This window comes from Nanorana parkeri, unplaced genomic scaffold, assembly GCF_000935625.1.
Source record: "Nanorana parkeri isolate BGI_ZX_2015 unplaced genomic scaffold, ASM93562v1 scaffold241, whole genome shotgun sequence".
Taxonomy (NCBI): domain Eukaryota; kingdom Metazoa; phylum Chordata; class Amphibia; order Anura; family Dicroglossidae; genus Nanorana; species Nanorana parkeri.
This window is the reverse complement of record NW_017306509.1, coordinates 1,361,476-1,385,486: the sequence shown is the minus strand read 5'-3', so window position 1 is coordinate 1,385,486 and position 24,011 is coordinate 1,361,476. Positions and strand designations below refer to the sequence as shown.

General features: G+C 43.5%; 1 protein-coding gene and 1 long non-coding RNA gene across 2 annotated transcripts in view; one reads left to right on the top strand and one right to left on the bottom strand.

Moving 5' to 3' along the window:
* Positions 1-6,986, bottom strand: part of MOB3B (MOB kinase activator 3B) — a 49,683-nt gene extending 42,697 nt beyond the window's left edge. Inside the window, exon 1 of the mRNA XM_018556530.1 lies at positions 6,455-6,986. Within this exon, the coding sequence (XP_018412032.1) occupies positions 6,455-6,872 (418 nt within the window). The 5' untranslated portion in view covers positions 6,873-6,986. The remainder of the gene's footprint in view (positions 1-6,454) is intronic.
* LOC108787081 lies at positions 1,342-23,933 on the top strand. Its single transcript, XR_001941242.1, has 3 exons — positions 1,342-1,444; positions 18,097-18,104; positions 23,923-23,933. It is a non-coding gene; the product is annotated as an uncharacterized LOC108787081 (long non-coding RNA).
* Positions 23,934-24,011: the final 78 nt, after the last annotated feature.

Here is a 24,011-nt window from a genome sequence, read left to right as displayed (position 1 = left end):
AAAATCAGGGACGCAATGTACACAAACAATTGGAAGATACAGGTCAAATAACAGGAGACAAAGCCTGACAAAGATTCTAAACCTGACTGCAGACAACGGTACATGGAGACCAATTCTTTTATTGGTCTGACATAATGGTTTGTAGGTTTCCCACATAGCACATAAACCATACATTGTTTCTAGACCTACAGAACTAAAAGGTCTGTTTAACATTGCAATGTAAGCTTTGGGTAGTTCCGTGTAGGCACAATGACACTCACTAAACCTGGATTATTTTAGGTGGAGCGGATGTTTATCGTTAGCATTGTGGGAAACTACTGACCCCTTTCTGATGCTTCTTGGAGAAAGAGCTAATCCACTGATAAAAGGTCAGCATTGGAGGCATCTCTAAAATCTCCATTACATTAAAGAATAACTCCGGGCATGTAAAAAGTAACCCTTGCAGTGGGGCTAACCCCACATTGTAAGGGTTAAGTGCTTGTTTTGGTCTAGGGACATCATCACGTCTACTGAATTGCATTGAACATGAGGACACCAAGGGACATTACACAGCCAGGGTGGAGGGGGAGAGAGGAGATCAGTAACCACCATGGGACTGAGTATCAGGTGAGTGTTTCTTCTTTATTTTACACACTGTGCATAATTAGTCGGCAAGTTGTATTGTTGAGGATTCATTTCATTATTGAACAACTACAGTGTTCTCGTCCAATCCAAAATGTTAATAAACCTCAAACCTGACTATTTAGAAAAAGTAAAAAAGTGAGGTTTAGGCATTCTTAGAAGAATATCTATGTGTGCACAATTATTATTCAACTAAATGAAAATTAAAATGTTCCCATCTCACTTGTTTATTTTCATCTGTTAAAGTGAGAATAATACACAAACAACTAAAAATTTACACACACACACACACATTTCTGTCATTTTCAGAAACAAAATCAGTGACCAATATAGCCCCCCTTCTTTTCAATAAGTCATCTGCCTTCCATCCATGGAGTCTGTCAGTTTCTTCATCTGTTGACTATAACTTTTTGTGCAGCAGCAACCACAGCCTCCCAGACACTGTTCAGAGAGGTGTACTGTTTTCCTTCACCGTAAATCTCCCCTTTAAAAAGGGCCAACAAGTTCTCATTAGGGTTTAGGTCAGGTGAGGAAGGGGGCCATGTCATTATTCTTTCATCTTTAAGGCCTTTACCTAATAGCCACACAGTGGAGTACTTCGATGCATGCGATGGAGCATTGTCCTGCATAAATATCATGGTGGTCCTGAGAGATGGAGACTTTTTCCTGTACCACTGCTTGACGAAAGTGTCTGCTAAAAACTGGCAGTAGGTTTGGGAGTTGATTTTGAGTCCATCAACCCGAAAAGGTCCAACTAGGTCATCTTTAATAATACCAGCCCATACCAGTACCACACCTGCACCTTGCTGGTGTCTGAGTCGAAGTCTTTACAGCTAGTACTAGGTCAGAGATGATGGTAAAGTTCCAATAAGTAATTAACCATCCACAGTAAGCTATAGCAACCTATCAAAATCCATCCTGTAATGACCTGGCTTCTGCAGAGTGAATTCTGTTCATTGATGCGAGTAGCTTAACTATTAGGAAAAATGTATCTTATTTGTGTATTCCTCGGCTGTAGAGCCTCAAATCATCTCTGAATTGGTGCTGATACTGTCCTTCCTTCCACTTTTGTTCCCGATGGTCCCTGTGTGTGTTGTAAAGTAGTCACTGATCCAAGCTCGCTTCCATGATAGACTACAATCTCACAAATTAGTAAACTAAAAGTGAGATTGTAGTCCATCACAGGAACGAGCTTGTGGCTACTTTACAACACACACAGGGAACATGGGAAACAAAAGTAGCCACCCTCCAGAATGAGTGTCAGTATGAATTCAGGGCCTGTTCACACGACGTCCGTATTCTGTGCTGACCTGATCCGTACGCTCCTGCACTAAATATGCATCCCAATGTATCCCCATGTATTTTATGGGCTACAGTTCTCATGTGCGCAGTCCGTTGCTGACATTTTGTCCGGTCAGGAAACGCACGAACACGTCAAAAACGCAACGCAAACGGAATGCAATGCAGCTAAGCAAAAAAAAAAAAAATGTATTCTTGCTCCACTTTTTATGATGTCATCATCGTTGGACTTCCTGGTTGTGGTGGAGCTTCAGAGGGAAAACAAGCAGTCAAGTCATGACTAACATGGTCCTGGACATTGAGCTATTCGTCGGATTGATGGAGCATGCGCCAAGGCTCTGCAGATTGCTGTAGCCAGCACCATCAACATGCCTGCAAACATGTGATACATGTCTGATCACCAGCTTTACATACACAAAGTGAAGTAGATGTTACAAGAGGGCGGAAGTGACCTCAGGAGGAAGAGTATGCATACTGACAGCCCACGGCTTGAAGAAAAAAAAATGAACTGTCAGCATCTGGACCGAAAACGCATCAAAAACGCACTGTATGAGTAGCACCGCGTCTGCAGATCCATACCTGATCCGGACCTGAAAATCATGTGAACAGGCCCTCAGAGATGATTTGAGTATCTGCAGCCGAGTGATACACAAATAAGATACAGTTTTGTTAATAATTAAAAAGGTACTTGAATGTATTTTTAAGATTTAACTCCTGAGTCTAGTGTCACTTTAAAATAGAGAGTTCCGCCGCACTCCTGACCGAGAAGCCCCATATATTGTGGGAGGGTGCTGAAGTGGCCGCGGATGGAGCCGCCAAATACTCGCAAAACAGAATAAATGGTCAGCAGCACTCCAAGTTTTCTTCAAAACAAAATCTGATAAATTCTAGCAGGTCATGGCAACGTTTCGGAAACTTATCCGGTCCCTTCATCGGGCAAACAAAAGTGATGAAAGGACCGGACAGGTTCTGAAAGTGCTGGTGACCATTTATTCTGTTTTGATAGTGTCTCTTTAAGGCGCATTGGCTACCGGAGGGTGTGGCTACGGTGCCATTCATTTCAATGGACCGCCACTCCCCCTCCTGTCCCACAAAAAAGTGAGCCGGCCGCAATGCCGGTGGGCAAATTAGTATAGAATTCAGGAGCCAGGCTGTCCAATCAGGGGGCCAGCTCCATTGACAACAACTAATGAAAACCCTAAAAGGTGCCCATACACTGTACGATTCTCGTACGAGAATCGCAGGAAATCCCGCGATGGTACGAGAATCGTAGTGTATGGAAGGCGTGCAACCGTTTCTATGTTAGGCCCAGCTGTCATTTTTAAAGAACATTGGCTATCCAGCACCTGGGATTTACAGCATTCCATGGTTGTAGGCAATTATAATGTGCACCAGCAAGCTAATAGTTTTCTTTTAATAGCTAAAAGAAAAAAGTAATCAAAAGACACAAAAGAAGCCATGTGATTATGAAATGAGCCAGGAAATGCTAGCACTGCACACAGTCCTAATGACCTCTAGCCCATAAATGACCATGGCTTTATTGCACTTGTCCATATGTTCATTTCCTAGTGCACCTTGTCCATTCATGTGCTACAAACAGTTAAACAAAGACAGGTTTTGATGGCAGCTTGCGATATACAGATGTTGGCAGAGAGAAAAAAAAAAAAAAAAAATGGAAGAGGCAATGAACAAATGTTTTTTTGTTTAGGATGACCCTGTATAACTTGCTCAGTGGGATTCCTCCAGCAGCAGCAGCAATCATGCTTAACCAATAAAATCCTCTCCCCGGTAGCCCGCACTGACAGGGGAATAATCTGACAGAAAGCTCTTCCTCTGGCCCTTAGAGGGCGAGACTTTTTATACCATAACAATCCTCATGAGGGTAGCTGCAATAAACCACAAAAATGCTTGAAAAGGAAACCTTTGCACGACCTGCAAAAGTGTAATGAACAGCTTAACAATGTCCTGAAACAAATAAACTGTCAGCCATATGTCCATTGTACTAACGAAGGGAGCCGCAGACATGCAGGTGGCTAAGAGATGTATCTGGTCATAAAACAAGCACAGTGCTGTGATATGAGCTTTTTATGGCTGTATGTAACATATATAATTAGGAATACACTCCTACTCCCTTCAAAAAAGGAAATATTGTGGGAATTGGGAATGCCTGCAAGGGACTTCCAGCATGCTGAAAAATCACATTCTCCACATGATCATGTCTTTCGATGACCATTACTCACAATAAAAACATGTGAATTTCTAAAATGATCTAAACACTGAACACAAACTGCAACGTGTTGGAATCAAGAGGGAATGTGACTGCTGACATTGGACTACATTTCCAGCTAAACAAACTTTTACCAGTTTTAATATCCATCTGCTAACTTGTACGATTGCACACATTGTCCTATAAACAAACGATTGTGGAAAAATCTTCATATCGGATAATGGCATCTAATGTGTAAATGCTGGAGGGATGAAGCCGTTTCTATTCCCAGGGCACTTTAAGGAATGACAGTGTGAACTGACACCTCTACCCTTTCTTCTCAATGATTTATACTCATGATGTTCATAGCTGCACTACTGTCATTCTCTGTGACATCTAAATTGGATTTATATTGGTCTTTATCCCCCATCAGATCTATGACATGAATTGTAAACCCTGATACACAAACTTTATTCGTTTTTCTTAGTAGTGACCATTGCCTCCAGTGTAAGAGTAACCCCATCAAATACAGAGAGATCATATTAGAGAAGTTGGTATAATAAACCTGCTGTCTCCACTGCCGAATGTCCATATCTGAAGATTCCTAGCTTCCGATCTCTGTTCACATCGCCTTCTTAACTTTGAGCGTTAAAAAAAGAACTCCAGGCAAAAACACTTTTAACCCTTGTCGTGGGTCTACCGCCGCAATGGAAGGGTAAAAAGTGTTAATGTTTGTCCAAGTTAAAAAAATAACAGATTTACTCACCTGATTCTCCGAGCCGGCTTGCTCTTAGGCTGGTCTCGCCCTCCTGCCTCCTAATCCGCTGCAGTGATGGAATGTCATTCTGTGTCCTCATGTCCTATACACTGTGTGTAGAACGTAATGACTTAGGGCCCTTAGACTGCTGCTGCAGCAGAGAGGGAGCGAGGCCAAAGGGACCAGGTCTAAAGGTGCCCATATACCTGCCGATTATCGTACGATAATCGCGGGTGATCCCGCGATCGTACGATAATCGGCAGCGTGCTACCGCATCTACTGTACGGTCGCACGACTTTCGTCTTCTTAGCACGCTGAAGCACCCGCCGAAAAGCGTACGATTTTTGATGGGTTGGTAGTGTGCTTAAAGGTGGCCATACACTGTACAACCATCGCAAGACCTTAGTCTTGCGATGGTTGTAAAGTGATTAAAAAAACGTACGATCTGCCCATCTTGAACAGGCAGATCGCACTCTCGATCATCGCAAGCCCGCCCCCCCCGAGGGGCGGGCTTCCGATGACCGCAATGCTGGCGTGCGCACACCAGCCCGTTCGGCATTTGTCTCCCAAGCACCGTTCAAATCAGCCGAAAATCATACGATTCTCGGCTGGTGTGCTAGCATGCTCCTTAGACAAAAGACGTGCGACCGTACAGTAGAAACGGTCGCACGTCTTCGTTCACACTGTTCGATTCTCGTACGATCGCGGGATTTCCCGCGATTCTCGTATGAGAATCGAGCAGTGTATGGGCACCTTAAGAGCAAGAAATCTTGGAGGACCAGGCGAGTATGTTTTAACAAAAACGAGCACTTAACCCTTGCAGTGCCAGGGGTAGCCCCACTGCAAGGGTTCAGAAAATGTTTACCTGGAAATCTGCTTCAACTTTGAGCTTTAAACAAACACTGCAGGAAAACTCTGAATTAGGATCTGCTCTAAATAAGATGTGGCACTCTGCTTTGCAAAGACAAATTCAGACAATCCTGGCCAAAATAAAACTCAAAAACAATAAATAACCCGTACTCTTTCCATCAAGATCAGAAGGCACTAGGTCCATCTGCAATAGGCACACTGCTTCCAGCGCTCTTTGATGCATTGCCATACCAAGAAAAGCTCTCTGACAGTTCCTCGTGGCTGAAAAGATACTGGCATGGCAAAATTATGCCTACATGGCCAACTATTCTCTGATGTGGGTGGCGAAAAACCCCCTAAAGGCATAATAATTCTATCCCTGAAAAAGGCAAAGGCACACTGATGACATGTCATGTGAGATCATGTGTTTATAAGCATTGCTTTTTCATACACTCATGTGAGCAAAAACTAAAAGCAATAAAAAATGCATTTAGATAACCGCTTTCAGCTTTTTAAAAGCAGTCAAAAACCCAAGTGAAGACAGGATATTAAAGTCAGGGTAAAGAAGATGTAAGCTGCTAAATGCATGTAACAAATAACCATGAGTAACCATTAAAGCTGAAAAGCAGCAGCAAAAATTGGGTGGCAAATTTGGACAGGCTTGGCACCTTTAAAGAGACAATTGTGAAAGCAACAAAATAGGTAAACAATTTGGGACTTACCCACACTAGTAGGAAATATATCTTCATTGTTAATTTGTACTTCAATCCAGTCCATAAGTAGGTTCATATACTGAGGTGCTGGTAAGGCAGTAGGCTTCTTGTATTTAATGTCATCTTGCCATCTGTACTCATATTTTGGACCCCCAGACATAACAGGACACGTTGTCTCTGTGCAGGAGTCACAAACGGTACCGTAGATGAGGTTAATCCTATTGAAAAAGTCAACCACATGCACAGCCACCCAGTCGTTGAGGTCTTCTCCATTGGGCAGCTGAACCGTAGCCTTCATGTCAACTCCAGAGCTCAGAGATGCCTGAGCCCGTTTATGCAACTCAAACCTTTGTGTGCCAGGATCAAATTTTCTTTTGGGTCGAAAAGTCTTGTCCTTGTTAAATACTTGCTTTAGTCCTATCGACATGTCTTCTGTATTTGAAATATATCCTCGGTGTTGAAGTAAATCGAGTTTTGAACAAGATAGAGGAATGTCAACAAGGTAAATGTGTGTGTTTGGATTCACTTTCTTTCATTTCCTAGGAAAAGAAGAGAAAATGTGTCAAATCTATAAATGGTGTATAAGCTATTCAGCTAGATTTTTATTGAATCCTTTTATACAACTACATTATTCTAAAGAGCTTTGCAATGCATAGAACTATTCAATCATTCAGTGATCTACTGGAGCCTTCATCTCATGCCCCTACAACAGGGAGGCAATCTTAAACACATTACGGCCATTTTTAAAACAGCAAATCGCTTTTCTAATCTTAATCCTTTGGAACTCTGGCACCCTGAACAGTTTTAGTTGTTTCACTCTATCAGTTGCTATTTAAGTGAATGTATAGGCAAAGCTTTTTTTGTTGATAGCGTAAGGAAGAGTTAAAGTTCTGTTCTTTGCCATGTTGAACAGATTTGCCTTCACATTCTGTCCTGGAGATGCAACAGGAAGTGAGAGGAACTCTTTCTAAAATCGAGAGGAAGTCTCCTCCAAGGGCTAGTTCACACCAGCCACATTGCATTCTGGTCCGATTCCAGCCAGAACGCACTGGATCGCATTGCGGCTGGCTCACTTTGTTGTGGACCGGCTGGGGGCGTGGCTGTATATTGAACTCAAATGGCACCGTAGCCAGCTCCTCCGGCCACAATGCGATCGACCACACAGGAACACAAGGCACATCAATGCCCGCGGTCCGGCCAGAAAAAATGCTACAAGCACTATCTGTTCTGACCGGAACACAGGCATTGATGTGCCACACGTTCCCGTGCGCCCTTTCACATTGCTGCCGGAGGGCGTGGCTGTGGGGCAATTCACTTCAATCCACTGCCCCTCTCAAGCCCCACAACAAAGTGAGCTGGCCGCAAATGCAACCCAGTGCGTTCCAGCTACAATCGGCTGGTGTGAACTAGCCCCTATACAGTTGTCCCCAAGACAGGTATCCACCTTGGAATTTTACCCTCTCCACCCGATATGATAAATGTTGTCTCTCTTCTCACTTTGTCTTGGGGACAATGGTCACCAGGAGTAAAAAAAAAAAAAGAAGAAGAGGTTGAACCTCCCCAACAGAGACAAAGACACAATATCAACTTGATAGATGAGCCAACCCTTCTATCCAAACCTAAAAAATAAAAAAGGTTTTACCTTTACATACATTTAAATTTCCATTCCTCCTTTATCTCTGTCATAGGGTCTCTTCTTCATCACTAGGCCATCCCACCATTGGTCTTTCACTCTACCCTCTTTCTCTTGGAGTTCTCCCAAAAATCTTTTCCCGGAATTCTTCTCCAATACTTACCACAGGGCAAGCCATCTAAGACGCTAGCATGACAAGTCACCTAAGACGCTAGCTTATAACCCTTTTTTTTATATGTTCATAGCTATTGTATATTTATTTGTCCTCGTTTCCATCCTCCATTTTTCACCATCCCTCCACAAATCCTCCTGAACACCCTTCTTAATTCTGTCCAGCTCCAGGAGACTGAATATGTAACAGTAAGAGAAAAGTTGTCCAAAACTGAACTTTAGATTTCTGTGATAAAATCTGTGATCACATATCCATCCTTAAGTGAATTACAGCATGTCCTTCCAGTAACTACTCTTTCTTTTGTTTCCTAGGACACACTAGTATCTACATTTATTGTGATGACCTGATGACAGATTGATTTTATTCCTTCATGTCGTCATATTTCACTCCAGCAAGCCTTTCATCCAAGCAGTTATTAACTGCAATCTTTTATACTCCGTTCTCTATCCGCATCTGCTATGAACATATTGTATCCGACAGTACTTGTTCAGCGATCTGCTAATGCTCATTGCTTGGAACAGTCTGTTGACAAACGTTCATTACAAACACCCCCGTGAAACCCATCGAAAGTTAAGTGCACGTGTGCTGTACAGCATAGTGTAGAGTTAATTACCACTGTGTCACCATGACTGGAGTATGAACTCCATAATGACTCTTGAGTGTCTGAGAACTGACTCTCTGCACTTTTCTTATTTCCTGCTGTACACGGATATGTTCTTACAGCACACATACTCCGCACGATTCTTCTTTCAACAAAACAAGTCATGACAACTCACAGATCTGACCGGGGATCTCACAGTGCATGCTTTACATTCATTTGGCTAAAGATGTATGTACACTATGAACACAAACACAAGAGCTGAACAGTGATAACTATTTACATCATTATTCATGTTACAAGCTGGAGGCCACAACTGAGGTTCAGTTACAAACCGCTACAAAAAGACACACTGCAACCCAACTGGTGGTAACAAACTGCAGTTAGGATTTTTTAATAATTGGCAATAAAGTGATTGCAACCATGGTAACAGTATTGTTTTGCAGCTGGGAATCCCCTGCTCCTGTCACTGACTCTCCTAGCAGACTACAGTGTGCCAGAGCGGTCATCAGACCATTCGTTTCAACAAAAATCTTTCCATAAGATTATATGCGCATTTAAAGAACTTTATGCATGTTATTTACCTATGAAAGCCTCTCTTGTGTGGATATCCCAGTCATGAGACTGCTGTTGGGTGCAGCCATCTTGGATGAGAGGTCAGCAGCCCCAGTAGACTCCGAGCTGTCACTCTATAGCATTCCCCCTCACTTTATCTATGAGTGCTACATAAAAGGCGGTAGGTAGGTGGGAAGAGGGGTGGAGGAGCTGGGCCAGTGCAGGCAGTAATTAGGCACTCCCAGAAGACGAGAGGGCAAGGACCAAGGTGGCTGTGCCAGGCACATGACTCTACCAGAGTAACAAAAGATTTCTAGCCAGTTCAGAGGCACATAAGTGAATTCAAACTCCTTTATGAAAAGCTGGTATGCCCAGCACTGTCCTTCGGTTAGAAGCACTGGGTTTTTTTTTAGATGTGGTTTAAAATGTTGAAAATCACATTGTTGCCCCTTTCTCCCAATTACAAATCAGCCCGAGGGCCCATTCACAGCACCTGTGCGTTTCCCGGGACAATGAAGCATTGATCGAGGTGCACTGCAGTGTGTACTTTTTTTTGTTAGAACTTTATAAAAATGTCACCAGTGACATTTCATTCAGTTCTAAGGGCACAGCGAGGTGCGAGTCGGTTGTACCATGCTGCATCCCACCCCACTGCAATGAAAAAAGAAGGAAGGCATGCCTTTTTCCAACGCACACCGCCATGATCCTATTGTAACACGGTGGTGTTAATGCACACCATCCATGGCAAAGCAAATTGCCTTGTCTTGCGTTGGGTCGGTGCTGGAAACAATGGCCAACGCAGCTCCAATGCTGATGGTGTGAATCACCCCAAAATGTAATTCAGTTAAGATTTACATGTTACCTGTTACTGTTGCAGGCCCTTACCATGCTAGTTGCCTGGCTGTCATTCTGACCCAATGATCTCGAAGAAGTAAACATTTACTACATATTTTTTCTGGGTTTACAATTTACATGTATGGAAGCCACACACAGCCAGGTAAGCAGCCCTTACGTATCCCTCAGAAATGTACATTAAGCTATGAAGAAATTCGACATTTTCATGGTGAACACAAGATTACTGTATACGTTACTGTCAATTGTAGCTTGGTTCAAAGAGTGCAATAAACTCCCTTTCCTAGAAAAAGAGGTCATATGGTTTAGCTTCTGATACATAAACAGCTGGTCCTTAAAACAATCATTGCCTTTTTAAAGCTGAACTCTAGACAGATATAAGCGATACAAACTAATTCAGCTCTGTATAATTCAACACATCAAATGTGTTTTTCATTTTGTTTTTATAATGCAAGCAGTGCAAGTAAGTGAATTTGATCTGGTATCAGCCTCTTATAGTCCACTGTATAGCAGAACTCTGACTGGGAGAGGGAAAGCAAGAAAAAGGAGCCAATCGGTTGTGTTGCAGTGCTGGCAAGGAACATGTTGAATGGACAAGAGAACAAAGTGACAGAGATGAGCTCAGTCTGCTGCTTCACCTAAAGGTGCCCATACACCTTACGATTATCGGACGATTTTCGTATGCGATCGACTTTTCGTCCGATAATCGTATGTGTGCATTGCAGTGTCCGACCGACATTACTGTACAATCGTACGACTTTTGACGGTCAAGCATGTTTGAAAACTTTGTTAGATCGTACGATTGTCGTAAGGTTGCTGGCGTTTCCGTCCGTCAAAAGTCGTACGATCTACACTGCACTTGCGCTAACGAAAATACAGCAAATCAATTACCGCATTTCGTCCAGGTGCTTTTCGTTAATTACGGCTAAATTAGTCTTGCGATCATCGGGGCAGGATGGGGCTGCCGTACGAAAATCGTACGACTATTCGATCATCGGACGAAATGTTTCGTCCGATAATCGTAAGGTGTATGGGCACAACACATTGCTGTGAAGTTGCATAGGCACACATGAACATACATAGATTTTTTTTTTTAATCGGATAGGGGCAACTAACGTAGGGTGCAATCCGATAGATGCAACAAAATATTTAGCTGTCCCCATCACATTGCCCCCTTACATTGGTTGTTGCCATCAGAGTCCCCACCAATTAATGTAAGAGGGCAGCTAATGTAAATGAGCACTCCAATGAAAAGACAAGTAATAATTAGTTGTCTATGTCAGTGTCCCCTTTAAATTGATTTCCCCCAGAGTGTCCCCTTATTTTCTTCAATATTGTAATGAGGGGAATTTTATGGGGACAGCCAATGTAAAGGGGCACAGCTAAATAATTAGTTATCCCCATTGCATTGTTTGTCCCCTTTATATTATTGTCCCCACATACTTTATATTTCTACATTATTAATTAGGCCACAGGTGGGAGCCGGGAGGTTGAGCAAGCTGCAGGAGAGGATGGAAGATACTCTTCCTGTAATGCTGGCGATGGGGGAACACATTTGAGGTCACTGAGGCCAGTGCTCCTAGCAACCAACGACTGAAGAGAAGGGGGGTCTGCCCTGGGCTGGGGCTTGCAGTGATGTATTGGCCTTTGAGGCCAGCAAATCCACTGTCAGCCAGCCATAACTGGGCGCAGGTCTGTGATCGCTCCGTGTCCGGACTGTGGGCTGGCCAGGGAGAGCCAAAGGGCTGCGAATAGCCCACCGGCCATAAAATGCCCAGGTTTGTGCTAGGGGCTAGACAAAACCTGTAAATGTTACTGAACTGCATCTGAAGAATCCAGTCTTCTGCCCTGCCAGACAGGGCTGAGCTGTGTAGCACCAAGGAATGGGTGGGCAGAAATACACATTTGGCAGGTAGAACAGCTTCCTTATATGTATTCATCTTTGTATTGCACTGTTTGCCTGGAGTTTTTCTATCATTCTGGTAGTGGCTCGGGCAGTTTCACAAGCATAGATACATGCAGAAAATATTTACACACAAACACACTAAGTGCACTCGTGATTTACAAAGTGCAATAACTCATGGCAACCATTCAAATTGCAGTTAAAACCAATAAAGTGACTTGGTTGTCTTCACATTATCTTATCACTTAAGCATGAATGTTCTAGCGAAAAGGTAGCCAATGAAAATCTAGTAACTGGTAGGGGGACATGATTGTAAAAGGCGGCCATACACGTTTTGTTTTGCATACACTTTACAACCCTCGCAAGACTTTTGTAATTAAAAAATTAAGTAATTTTAAAAAGCGTACGATCTGCCCATCTTGGACAGGCATATAGTAGCTGCGATCATCGCAAGCCCGCCCCCCTGGGCGGCGGGCTTCCGATGACTGCAATGCTGAACGGGCAGCGTGCGCGTGCGCACCCCGGCCCGTTCGGCACTGATCTCTCGATCATGTTAAAAACCAGCTGAAAATCGTACGATTCTCGGCTGGTTTTCCAACATGCTCGATATACAAAAGTCGTGCGACCGACCATTAGAAACGGTCGCACCCCTTCCATACACTGCACGATTATCGTATGATCGCAGGATTTCCTGCGATTCTCGTACGAGAATCGTGCACTGTATGGGCACCTTTAGGTGCAAAATCACTCCGTTTTTAAAAAGGTGCTCCCATTGAAGTCTATAGGTCCAAAAATGTGCATTTCTGCTTAAAGAATAGCTGATTTACTTTGTTGAGTGACAGACATCAAGTTACGAGGAACACAACGCTCAGGGCTGGTGCAGACTTTGGCGATCCGCATGGGTGCAGACGTCGGTTGTCGCGCTGCCCCTTTGATATGAATGGAGTTACATACGTGCGGCAATCGCTGAAAAACAAAAAAAGGTACCTGAACCTTTTTGGTGACACGCACGGCAGTTTTCTAAACCGTGATCTGCGCGGTTGCACGGGCAGTATCATGGCGGAAAACCACACAATCTGCCTGGGGCGCCATTAAAAAATGATCGCACCACCAGAGTGATCGGCAGTGGTGTGCAATTCTGTGACCGCGTGGCCATCTGTGCGGCTTCGTGCACGATTGCCGCGTAGTCACGGATCACCCAGGTGTGAACCTGGCCTCAGATGTGAGTGGGCACCATTGAAAATAATGGCATTCTTTATATGAAGCGATGTTGCTGGACAAAACTCTCAGATATCAATGGGGCATTAGACTGGAAGTAACAAGAAACAATTTAAACTTATTAAAAGGTACTTTCTGAACACTGATTCATACATTTATTTCAAACAATATCAGGATTCTAATGCACTGGTACTTTTCATTTTCCCCCTCGCTACATGCAGAAACACCTTTACATAACTGCTACGTGGCAGATATTACTTCATGAATATGTGATAACCGTGCTGGTGGCTTGGTGTAGTGAAGAGGTCACCAGAAGTTAATAAATAACTAGGTGAAACATAATTTAAGAAAAGTCTCCATATTATAGCGCTAAAACCTATTAATCAAACAGCAGCAATAGCAATCACATTAATAACGTACAATAAACTCTGTTATCCGGTATTCAACTAACCAGAAACAAAAAAATCCACGGTGTGCTCACTGTTCTGCAGCATGTATTATTCGGGAGACGATCATGGGCCTATTTGGCTTAATTTGCTTTTCATTACTGCATTTCACTGTTAATATGAAGTCAATACAGATTTTACGTTATAGTATAGTATGGGGTATGGCATTAGTTAGACCTATTTTTAATAGTAACTCTCAAGCAACCAGAAGCTACATTTATCTGAAATCTACCAATCCCCGTGGATGCCGGGTAACAGGGAGTTTACTCTGCTAAGAAACTTATTAATATATTCCTCTTTACCAAATGTGTTTACTTTAGAGATGGACAAATACAAATGGAATCCAGTAGCCAGTATGTACAATCTAGGAGCCAGCAGGCATTAGGAGTCAGCTCCAATGACAACAGCTAGAGAAAAACCTCAAACATTAGGTGTCATCTGTCATTTTCAAGGGGCATTGACTACCCGCCTCCTGGGATTTGTCCAACCCTGGTTTACACAGAATTTCTATACAAAATATGAGCAGAAAAAAGTACTGTTATTAGGTCACACTATACAAGCTAATTACCCCCAATCAATTATATATGCTTGGACGTGTCACCTTGTCAATGTGATCTATTTAAAAGGCCATTGATCCAGGTCAGTATTTGAATGGGTTACATTACTTATTTAGTGGGATGGCTGCAAAAGCCAGCTGGGTTACTGTGTATGACCTTCACCAGGTCACTGTATGACTGTTCTTGTGTGGCCTTTGGAATTAGGTGCTTTCAGTTACTGGAAAATAGGCATTCAATGTAGGTATTTTAAGTTTCATATAATCTTTGTGCATGTAAAAGGTGGGATTTAAAAAAAAAAAAAATCCTTCAAGCAGCTATAGAAGTTAAAACAATAAAACCAAAATTAGGCAATCAGCTATACACATAGGCTAGGTTCAAACTAGGACGATCCTTGACTGTGCGGCAATCCTGCACGAAACCGGGTGGATGGCTGCGAGGTCATGGAATTGCCCACCACCGACAATCGCACTGGTGGTGCCATTATTTAGTGCAATCGCAGGTCAAAAAAACATGTGGTGCGTGTCGCAAAAAGGAGGTACAAGCACCTTTTTTCAGCGTTTGCCGCTCGGATATAACGCTATTAAAATTAATAAGGGTTCACGGCAATCACTGTGTACAATCGTGCAGTCCCAGGACGATCACCGATATCTGAACCCAGCCTTAGGCTACATTCACACAGGGCTTAAAAGGAGAACTATGGGGTCAGTGTTTTTCCCCATAGTTCTCCTTAGGGTAACGGGAGGACACAAACTAGCGTCCTCCCGTTACCCTGAGCTCAGTATACCGCGAGCTACAGCTCGCGGTATACTGAGACGCCGGAGCGGATCCCGACGTAGATGACGGGATCCGCCCAGCTGCGTGAGTGAAAGCTGGCTCTGCCTATCTAGAGGCAGAGCCAGCTGTACCAGCCCCCTCCCCCGTCCGCTCCGCCAGTCAACGCTGGCAGATCGGAGCGGGGAAGAGGGGAATCCAGCCCCTCCCCCTGTCACGGCAGAGAGCTGTGACAAGATCGGAAGGTGAGCGAACCTGGTATGTGTTCGCTCACCTCCCGATCTACTGAGCCGACCTGCGACAGTCTCATTGTCACAGGTCGGCTAGAACTATGAGGTGAGTGGAAATCACTCCTCATAGTTCTCCTTTAAGGCGGTGGACTCTTGCAGCAACAACCTACGGATTCTTGCGGCAGGAATTTCCAGGTGTGTCTGTGCAGATGCGGCCTCTGTGCCCGTTTACATGAATGACAGGCTGACAGCGGTTGCATCTGTCAACAGCAGTCCTTCATACATGGAGCGATTACCTGAGGTTCGGGCAGAGGATTGTCTCTGGATGTAGACAGATCAGGACACATGACAGCATATGATTTCTCCACTTTGGCGGTAGGTGTCCCAACCTTAAAGTAGTACTGAAGCCAGTTAGTTTTGGATAGAGTAACAGAGGGTTAAAAGCTTTCGTTGCCATCTGCGTCCCAATGGAGAGATTTCTCTTCACATCAGATAGCCAATACAAGAAGCAAGAAGAAATGCCTCCAAAGTGAGGGACATCCACAGTGGTTAAGTAGGGTCACCAGAATTAGTGTCCCCATTTTGCATCTATTCCGGTTCTGGTGAACGTCATGTTCAGTTGGTATCATTATGCCAGCGCCATGTAGGAAGAGAGAAGCCTCTCTGCCCCCTCGTTTGTCTCCTCAGCATAGACAACGGTAATGGCGTCTTCAGCAACTAGGAGCTGAGGAAGTCATCAGAATTGTCTGAGATTCCCACCCTGATCTTACACTGCTTTTAGGTGTATCTGTGTGCAAATGTTAAAACCACTTTCTGTGATTACTTCGCTGACCTCAGCAAAGCAACCACTTTACACAATACTACGCATAGAAAGGTCTTAGGAACGCACACTTAGCAGTTTAATGTACTCAGCAAAGAGAAGTTGCCAGATGACTGAGTGTAAGCTGCAGGAGGAAACCACAATAAAGAACTGCACAAAAGTTAAACTTTGGAGATTAACATGTGGTCTAAAATACGATTTGCAACTGAAGGAAGGATAAAAGAGTTTAAACAAGCCTTGCTAAGTGTGTGTAAATGTTGCTGGTCTAAACAGTTGTATCCAAACTGAAGGAGAGCTAATGGCAATGACGACAGGGGAGCCCATTTCACATGTGTGTACACACACACACAATTCTCACCCTCCTAGGTCTTTCTATCACCATACCTCAGCTCCCTGTAAACTAGGAGCTGAGGATGCCATCACAGTTGTGACCACCCATAAACTGATGTAGAACTGCAAGGCATACTATGTAATGTAGGGAAACTATGCAGGTTCCCCCTACTCATGCACATATACGGTAGTGACTCTTTGACAAGCCTGGAGATTACCTTTCATTCTCTCTCTATGGTAGACACGTTCACAGATACTGTAGGAAAATTCAGTACTGGCACTACTAATTAACCCACAAAGATGTAACATGAATAGCACTTGATCAGAAATGACCTCATCTTCTCTATGTCTTATAAATAAAAACCCCTTGGAGTTTTCATGATCACCCTTTGTATTTGTTACCACATCAAGGAAAACCATTTTTCTTGCTGTGTGTGTTTTCTTGAGTAGCTGGAAAACCCCTTATTTTCATTTTCCATCTTAGTAAAGTAGGTGACTATTACGACTACTTATTATGTAGCTGTACGTCAATCAGGGGAATTCTAAAAAGAACAAATCACTTGCCAACTCAGCTTTTGTCAGCTCAGAATACCAATGTTTGTAGGAAAAATATAGCGTGTTATATGGAAAGAGAGATGAAATCTCCAGCAGAAGTTACTAGTATCACTGGGCTCTACTATATGAACACTGGACCTCTTTTACAGTTCTGGTATTATGAAGCATACATGCAATAGCCAATAAAAACAAAATAAATCTACATGTAACATAGGGCCAGCCCAATATACTCCATAGGGGGTCTGCCCTCCCAGAGTACGTATAAGCTGTACAGACCAAATATTGATTATAGATCCCAGAAGTGACCACTAAAACAGTCAGACATACTGTATTTCATCACTATAATGTTCCTAGAGCAGCATTAAGGCCTCTTTACACCACCGTGCATGCCTTATTGTGCACATAAAGCACAAACGGTTTGCTTTTTAAAGTGAAATGAAAGTAAAAATGTGCTTAAGCTTTTTTAAATGCTGATCAAATGACTTACTATGAATGCTGCTCCTTGGATGTTTAAAAGCTTCAGTTTCCTGCAGAATCAGCTGATCCCGAGCACTGGCCCTGATATCCTGTTTTAGGGTCGCTACTTTACCTTGCAGGCTCCTGTGGAGCCGCCCTTGTGTGTGCCGAGGCGGCCCGGTTCACACCTAGGCGATCTATACATCATGCAAAACACAAATTCGCATTCATGTCATTGGAGAATGTTCACACCTTTGCCTCGTGTGGGCGAAATTGCCTGTCACGCAAAAAGGTGCAGGAGCTATTTTCGAGCTGTTATGACGTGGTTTTGGTCCCATAGACATCTCTATGCATTGAAAACCACTCAGTTTTCAAAGCAAAAACATCTCAATCGACTAGGTGTGAACCAGGCCTAAGCTGTGTGTGTCTCCAGAAACACACAGTCACAGCAAGGCAAGACCTGTTCTAAGCTAGTAGATGGAGGACTGTTGGAGACTGCTCTGTCCCTTGGATTTCTTATACCGGACAGGAAGTTCAGGGAAGACTAACAGAGAGTTGGAGCTGTTCAGAAACATGATGACTAAGTGTTGTTACAGTTATGTGCAGCATGCATTACAGTGCATTGGAACATGCTTTGCAAAAATGCAACATGTCCTATTTTTTCCAGAGCACACCAAAGCAGCATGTTGCCGTCATAGAATGGAAGGCAAATTGTGTTGTTCTTGCATCAGGACAGCATTAGGCAAGGCAGCCCAACTCTGTAAAGCTGACCATACACCTATAGATTATCTGCAGATTTTCTATGGTCAGATAGAAAAAGTGCAACAGATTCCTCCATCTACGCTAAACTGTGTGGATGGAGGAATCTCCCACTGGGCCAAGCTTCAGCACCTTGCTAGTCGGCCCCGCTGGCTCTCAAAATACTTGAACAATCTGATTGGATGCAGGCATTGTTCTGGTATTTTGAGAGCCAGCGGGGCTGACAAGCAAGATACTGAAGCTTGGCCCAGCGGAGATTCCTCCATCCACACAGTTTAGCGTAGATGGAGGAATCTGTTGCACTTTTTCCATCTGACCATAGAAAATCTGCAGATAATCTGTAGGTGTATGGCCAGCTTTAGTCTCAATGGACCCTAAAAGCCCAGTTTATAATAAGATGGTAGAGTGACAGTCAGACTCTGACTGCTTTGGGCAAGAAGAACAGATCTTCCCTCAGTGACTTTGGGACTGTTCGTAAAGGACTTTACTATAGTTAACAAATAAAGGATCTTAACCATTTCCGTCATGGACGTTCCTACCTTTCAAATAAAATGCAGTCTGTGGTTACCAGAACTACCAAGAAAAAGACAGGAGGTGAAGATCTTCGTTCAATAATCCTTCATACTTTACATGTCTGACCTCTGTCTCCATTCTGTTCTTGGTATTGTGGCCAAGCAACATTCCACAGATAAAGAGCTTTTAGCCCACAGAAGAAAGTGAGCAGCAAGAATCAGACAATACACTTTATCTACATTAGCAGTGGAAGAAACCGCCTTTGCCAAGGATATACTTGTTTTCCTAACACAATACTCTGTTACAATAATGTGTCACATAAAATGAAACACCTAAAAAGGTCAGTCCACCTTAAGTTGATTATTTTTGTATTTAACATGCCAGGAGTATCGATTCATCCAGTGGCTTCCTACTTGTTTCTCGTACTTTTATGGAGGAATCTCTTTACCTGGCTTCATGGGTCTTCGTGCCAGCTATGGCAAAGGGGGTCTCGCATTTCATTCTGAACTTTTATTGTAGAATATATATAGATTGCAGGAGAAAGAAAAGAGACTTGATGACAACAAAGGCAGCAAAAACAACAGTAGAGCCAGCAATGGGCCAGGAAAGCCTGGGATCCTACATAACTGGAATGGACTAACTCTAGATGGACTAGCTTCTCAAACTATATGTACATTGCATATAAAGTATGCTAGCCATACAAAGCTTGAATTTTGGACAATTTCGGTCAGCATCACCCGGCTCGACAAAAGTCGATTTGAAAAGGAATTGAGCTGGAGGGACATTCTCGGCCAAACAGTGACCAATGCGGTCAGATAGCCAGCACTGAAGAAGATTCTGCTATCCAAGGGCTGAACAAGAGAAAATGATACATGCATGGCTAGATTTACTGACCCAGCCACTGATGTGATTACATTTTTTGACCAGGTTAGCAAACATTGTGGATTGATAATGTTCCAACTGAGATAAGCACCCCCAAGTAAGACCTCCTAGCACTGCTAATCTCCTTTTTTTCTCTCCATTCAGCCAGACAGAACAATCATGTGCTTGCACCTCCGACTATCTTGTAGGTCTAAAGGTGAACACAGATATTAAATGACAGGTTGGGAAACAATCTAATCTACGATCACCAAACACTTTTGGCCACTTCTTCCAAATGTTTTTTGTTGCTGCAGTGAAGTATCTAGAAGTAGGTATAGGTGATACATTATGGTCAGACGAAGGCTGTATATCCAACCACCCTCTCATGTCTATATGTATTATTTTAATAAGACATCACTCTCTCACTGATAACTTTGCTGCTCTCCTTCACCGATCTGTTTTCCTGCTGCAGGCTTAGAAATACCTAGTACCTTCGGGTATAGGGTAGCATGTGACCTTCTCCCCTTTCTTCCGGGAAGCAGCCAATCACCAAGTCCGAGCACTGCCAAGTGGGGAGCAGGTTTATTAACCCTGTGTAAGCTTAGACACAGGCAGACACTAAGCCAACACAGGACCTTTTAATAAAGACTCTTGTAGATAAGCAGGGTGGGGGCTTGGGGAAGTTAAAGTATAACTTTTGGCTTCTACTGATTGCAGCACTCTCCTCTCCCCCTCTCTTTTGCATATATGAACATGTTTGGCTTAGCTTAGAGGTGGAGATATTAATATGGTATTCAGGAGCCAGCAGGTTTCTCGTAGGAGCCAGCCATCAACTAGAAAAAACCTTAAAGGAGAACTATAAGGTGAGTGCTTTTCAGTTCTAGCCAACCTGTGACAATGAGACTGTCACAGGTCGGCTCAGTAGATCGGGAGGTGAGCGAACACATACCGGCGTTCGCTCACCTCTCGATCCTGTCACGGCTCTCTGCCGTGACAGGGGAGGGGCTGGATTCCACCCTCCCCGCTCCGCCAGCGCTGACTGGCGGAACGGACGGGGGAGGGGGCGGGTACAGCTGGCTCTGCCTCTAGACAGGCAGAGCCAGCTGTCAGTCACACAGCTGAGTGGATCCCGGCACAATTGTCGGAATCCGCTTCAGCTGCGGCGTCTCAGTATACCGCGAGCAGCAGCTTGCGGTATACTGTGCCTAGAGTGACGGGAGGAATCTAGTTTGTGTCCTCCCGTTACCCCAAGGAGAACTATGGGGAAAAGCCTTAACCCCATAGTTCTCCTTTAAAAGGTTAGGCCCCAGATTTAAGGAGCATTGGCTACTTGGGATTTGTAGCGACCTGGCTTAGCTAATTGTTCTTTGCGTCAGTGCTACCCTATCCTTGATAGTGAGTGCAGCTGGACCATGCAAAGATGTTCCGTTACCCTTTAGTAGCACCTCTGTAGTGTAAAGGCCTACCAAACAATCTATCCACATACTGTGAGATCAGGTAGACCTTCACAACCCACAGATCAGCTCTAGAAAACAAAATCTGACTGAATGTGGTCAGACTTACACCTGTCCAGTACATAACACATCATTTTAACTTCTGGAAGACTTATACAGTTGGTCGCCCAGCCAAATTTTGCTGATGTTTCATCTGTTTGAAATCAGCCACAGTATGTGTTACCTGTTCTGCACCAGTAACTGGAATAACGTGCAGTTAACGTGCACAGTTCAGTAAATCATGTGGATTAGATGCAATTATCCTGCAAGCGACAAAAGCTGAGGGCTAGTTATGATTCGCCTTGAGTGATACATTGTACACGTATAAATGGTGGCAATACAGTACCTTGGGATTTCTATATATACGTCAACCAACTGACCCCCAATAAGCTTCTCCCCATTTAGCCATCCCTGCCTGCTGACTGTTAGGGGTTCGTTTAAATCAACTACATACCATTAGTGCTAGAATGATTGAAAGGTCTATTTTAACTGTTCACCTGTGGAAGTGCTCCATGGAGACAATGCACTGCATTTGATTCCCTACACCATGATGGCCACATAAGCATCTTGTACAATAACCATTTGTCTGGAAGTACAAAAATCGATAAAAATAGGATTCATTAAATTCCTTGGATTGTTTAATCACTTGTCATTGATCAGAACAAGTTGAATTTTAAAAAGGCTGTCTTGCCTGTAGCCAGTAAATAGAACCTGTATGCCCAAATGTTTAGAAAGCTATGCAAGTGTTTGGTTCCGTTTTCTACTGAACAAAAACACCTACAGGCAGTGTTCAAACCTGTCTGCAAGGGTGCTAGGCTTCATTCATGAATGCACGCTGAAGCAAGCCCACACAACATTCTTTTGTTTGTTTTCAGGACCTGCATTTAGCCAGTGCAAGTCTGTTGGACCTGTGGCAAATAGGACGGAATACAAATGAGGTGTACCCATTCACTGAATGCATATGCACACAAGTAGAAGTTTAAAAACTTACTGAATGATGCAAGCAGGTCCATAATACCTTTTGAAGAGAAGACACTCCATTTTAAACACTAGGGCAGGCTGAATGCAAACAAAGCTTGGACTTGTTTAAATTCAGTATCCTGAAATCTGGGAAACATACGCAGTAACATAAAATCCCCACCCACAGTCCACAGGAAAAATGTAACTTTCCTACATAAAACCTCAACATGCTCCTTTAGTTTCACTTCCACTTTCTAACAAATTGTAATGAATCATACAACTCTCAGATTGTTTGACAGAATTACCATAAAAGCCCGAAACATAAAAATGGTTTTCCCTTACAGGGGTGAACAAATCAATATGGAATCCGGGAGCCAGCAACATTTTCTAAAGGTGCCCATACACTGGCCGAAATTCAGACGGTTTTTACTGTACTGGACGAAGTTCGCAGTGTGTGGGGCTGTCGGCTCTCTTTCAGCCGGTGATGTATCGAAAGTGCGAACTTATCGAGTTGTGGGACCGCATGACTTCCGGTTTCCTCAGAACTACGATGTTTACACACAAAACATGTTGTGCACGAGCGCCATCCACGGCATTGCCCTATACACATAGACCACAGCAATAAAGTTATAAAATGATCTAGGATGACAGTAAGCCAGCACGTTCTTTATCTCAGGTGCCCCACTCAATATGGCCGCCGCTTCAGTGGGGCACCTGAGATAAAGAACGTGCTGGCTTACTGTCATCCTAGATCATTTTATAACTTTATTGCTGTGGTCTATGTGTATAGAGCAATGCCGTGGATGGCGCTCGTGCACAACATGTTTTGTGTGCAAACATCGTAGTTCTGAGGAAAGCGGAAGTCATGCGGTCCCACAACTCGATAAGTTCGTACTTTTGATCGATCACCGGCATTCCTCGATCAGCTGATCACAAGTGCCTGCTGGAAAATCTCTGTGCGCTCAGAGCCGGCAGCCAATGAGCTGCCCGCTGTTTGTTTTGATGGAGGAATCGCTTCAATTTTTTTCCTTCAGCCCGCGGGTTAAAAAGAAAAAAAAATTGACAGGTATATGGTCAGCCTTAGAAACCAGCTCCACTAACATCAGTCATTTTTAAGAAGCATTGGCGACCTGGTTTCTGCGTTTTCTCCCGCCCTGCCTTACTATACTATCTGAAGGAAGTACTCTTCTTAGTAAACACTCAGTCCATCATTGAAAGGGGCAATCTAGCAGCAATAGGATTTTTCTTCAAATGCTTTGATAAATAAAGCTAAAATGTGTCATTTGTTTTCAATAGAACCATTTAATTAAACTCGATTTTGTGCTCTGTGTTCGAGTCAGAGTCGTCCACAACATTGTCCATTATCCTTAGATAAAACTGGTCTTTTTAGGGCCTATTCACACTACTGCACTGCAGTAATGCATGCCACTTTCATTGATGCTATGCAGTGATTATAAATGGCACCCAAACGTACTTTACAGACCAAAGTGAGTTGTGGTACACAGCCAGAAAGGATATGTGCACCTTTTTAGGGGTGTTCTTGTGCGCTCCACCTTTGTAAGTGATTAGCATTTCTTGTGGTAATGTAGGAGGTGCAGTGATGATTTATACATGTGCACATTTTCATGACTCACATTGCGGGCTTTCTTTATTTTTTATGAAGTTTTTATTAGGCCTGAATCCTAAATTTTCTCCACAGGAAATTCAGCCTGATACTGGGGTCGAATTGTAAAGCAGGCTGTAAACAGCTGCCCCCCTCCCTGAGATTCTGTGCAACACCATCACTAAACACCAGCTCTGCCTTTATACACAATATACTGCATATGCTGGCTTCATATACACTCGATGTACATTGCTACCATATGTTCTTCAAAAATATCTCCA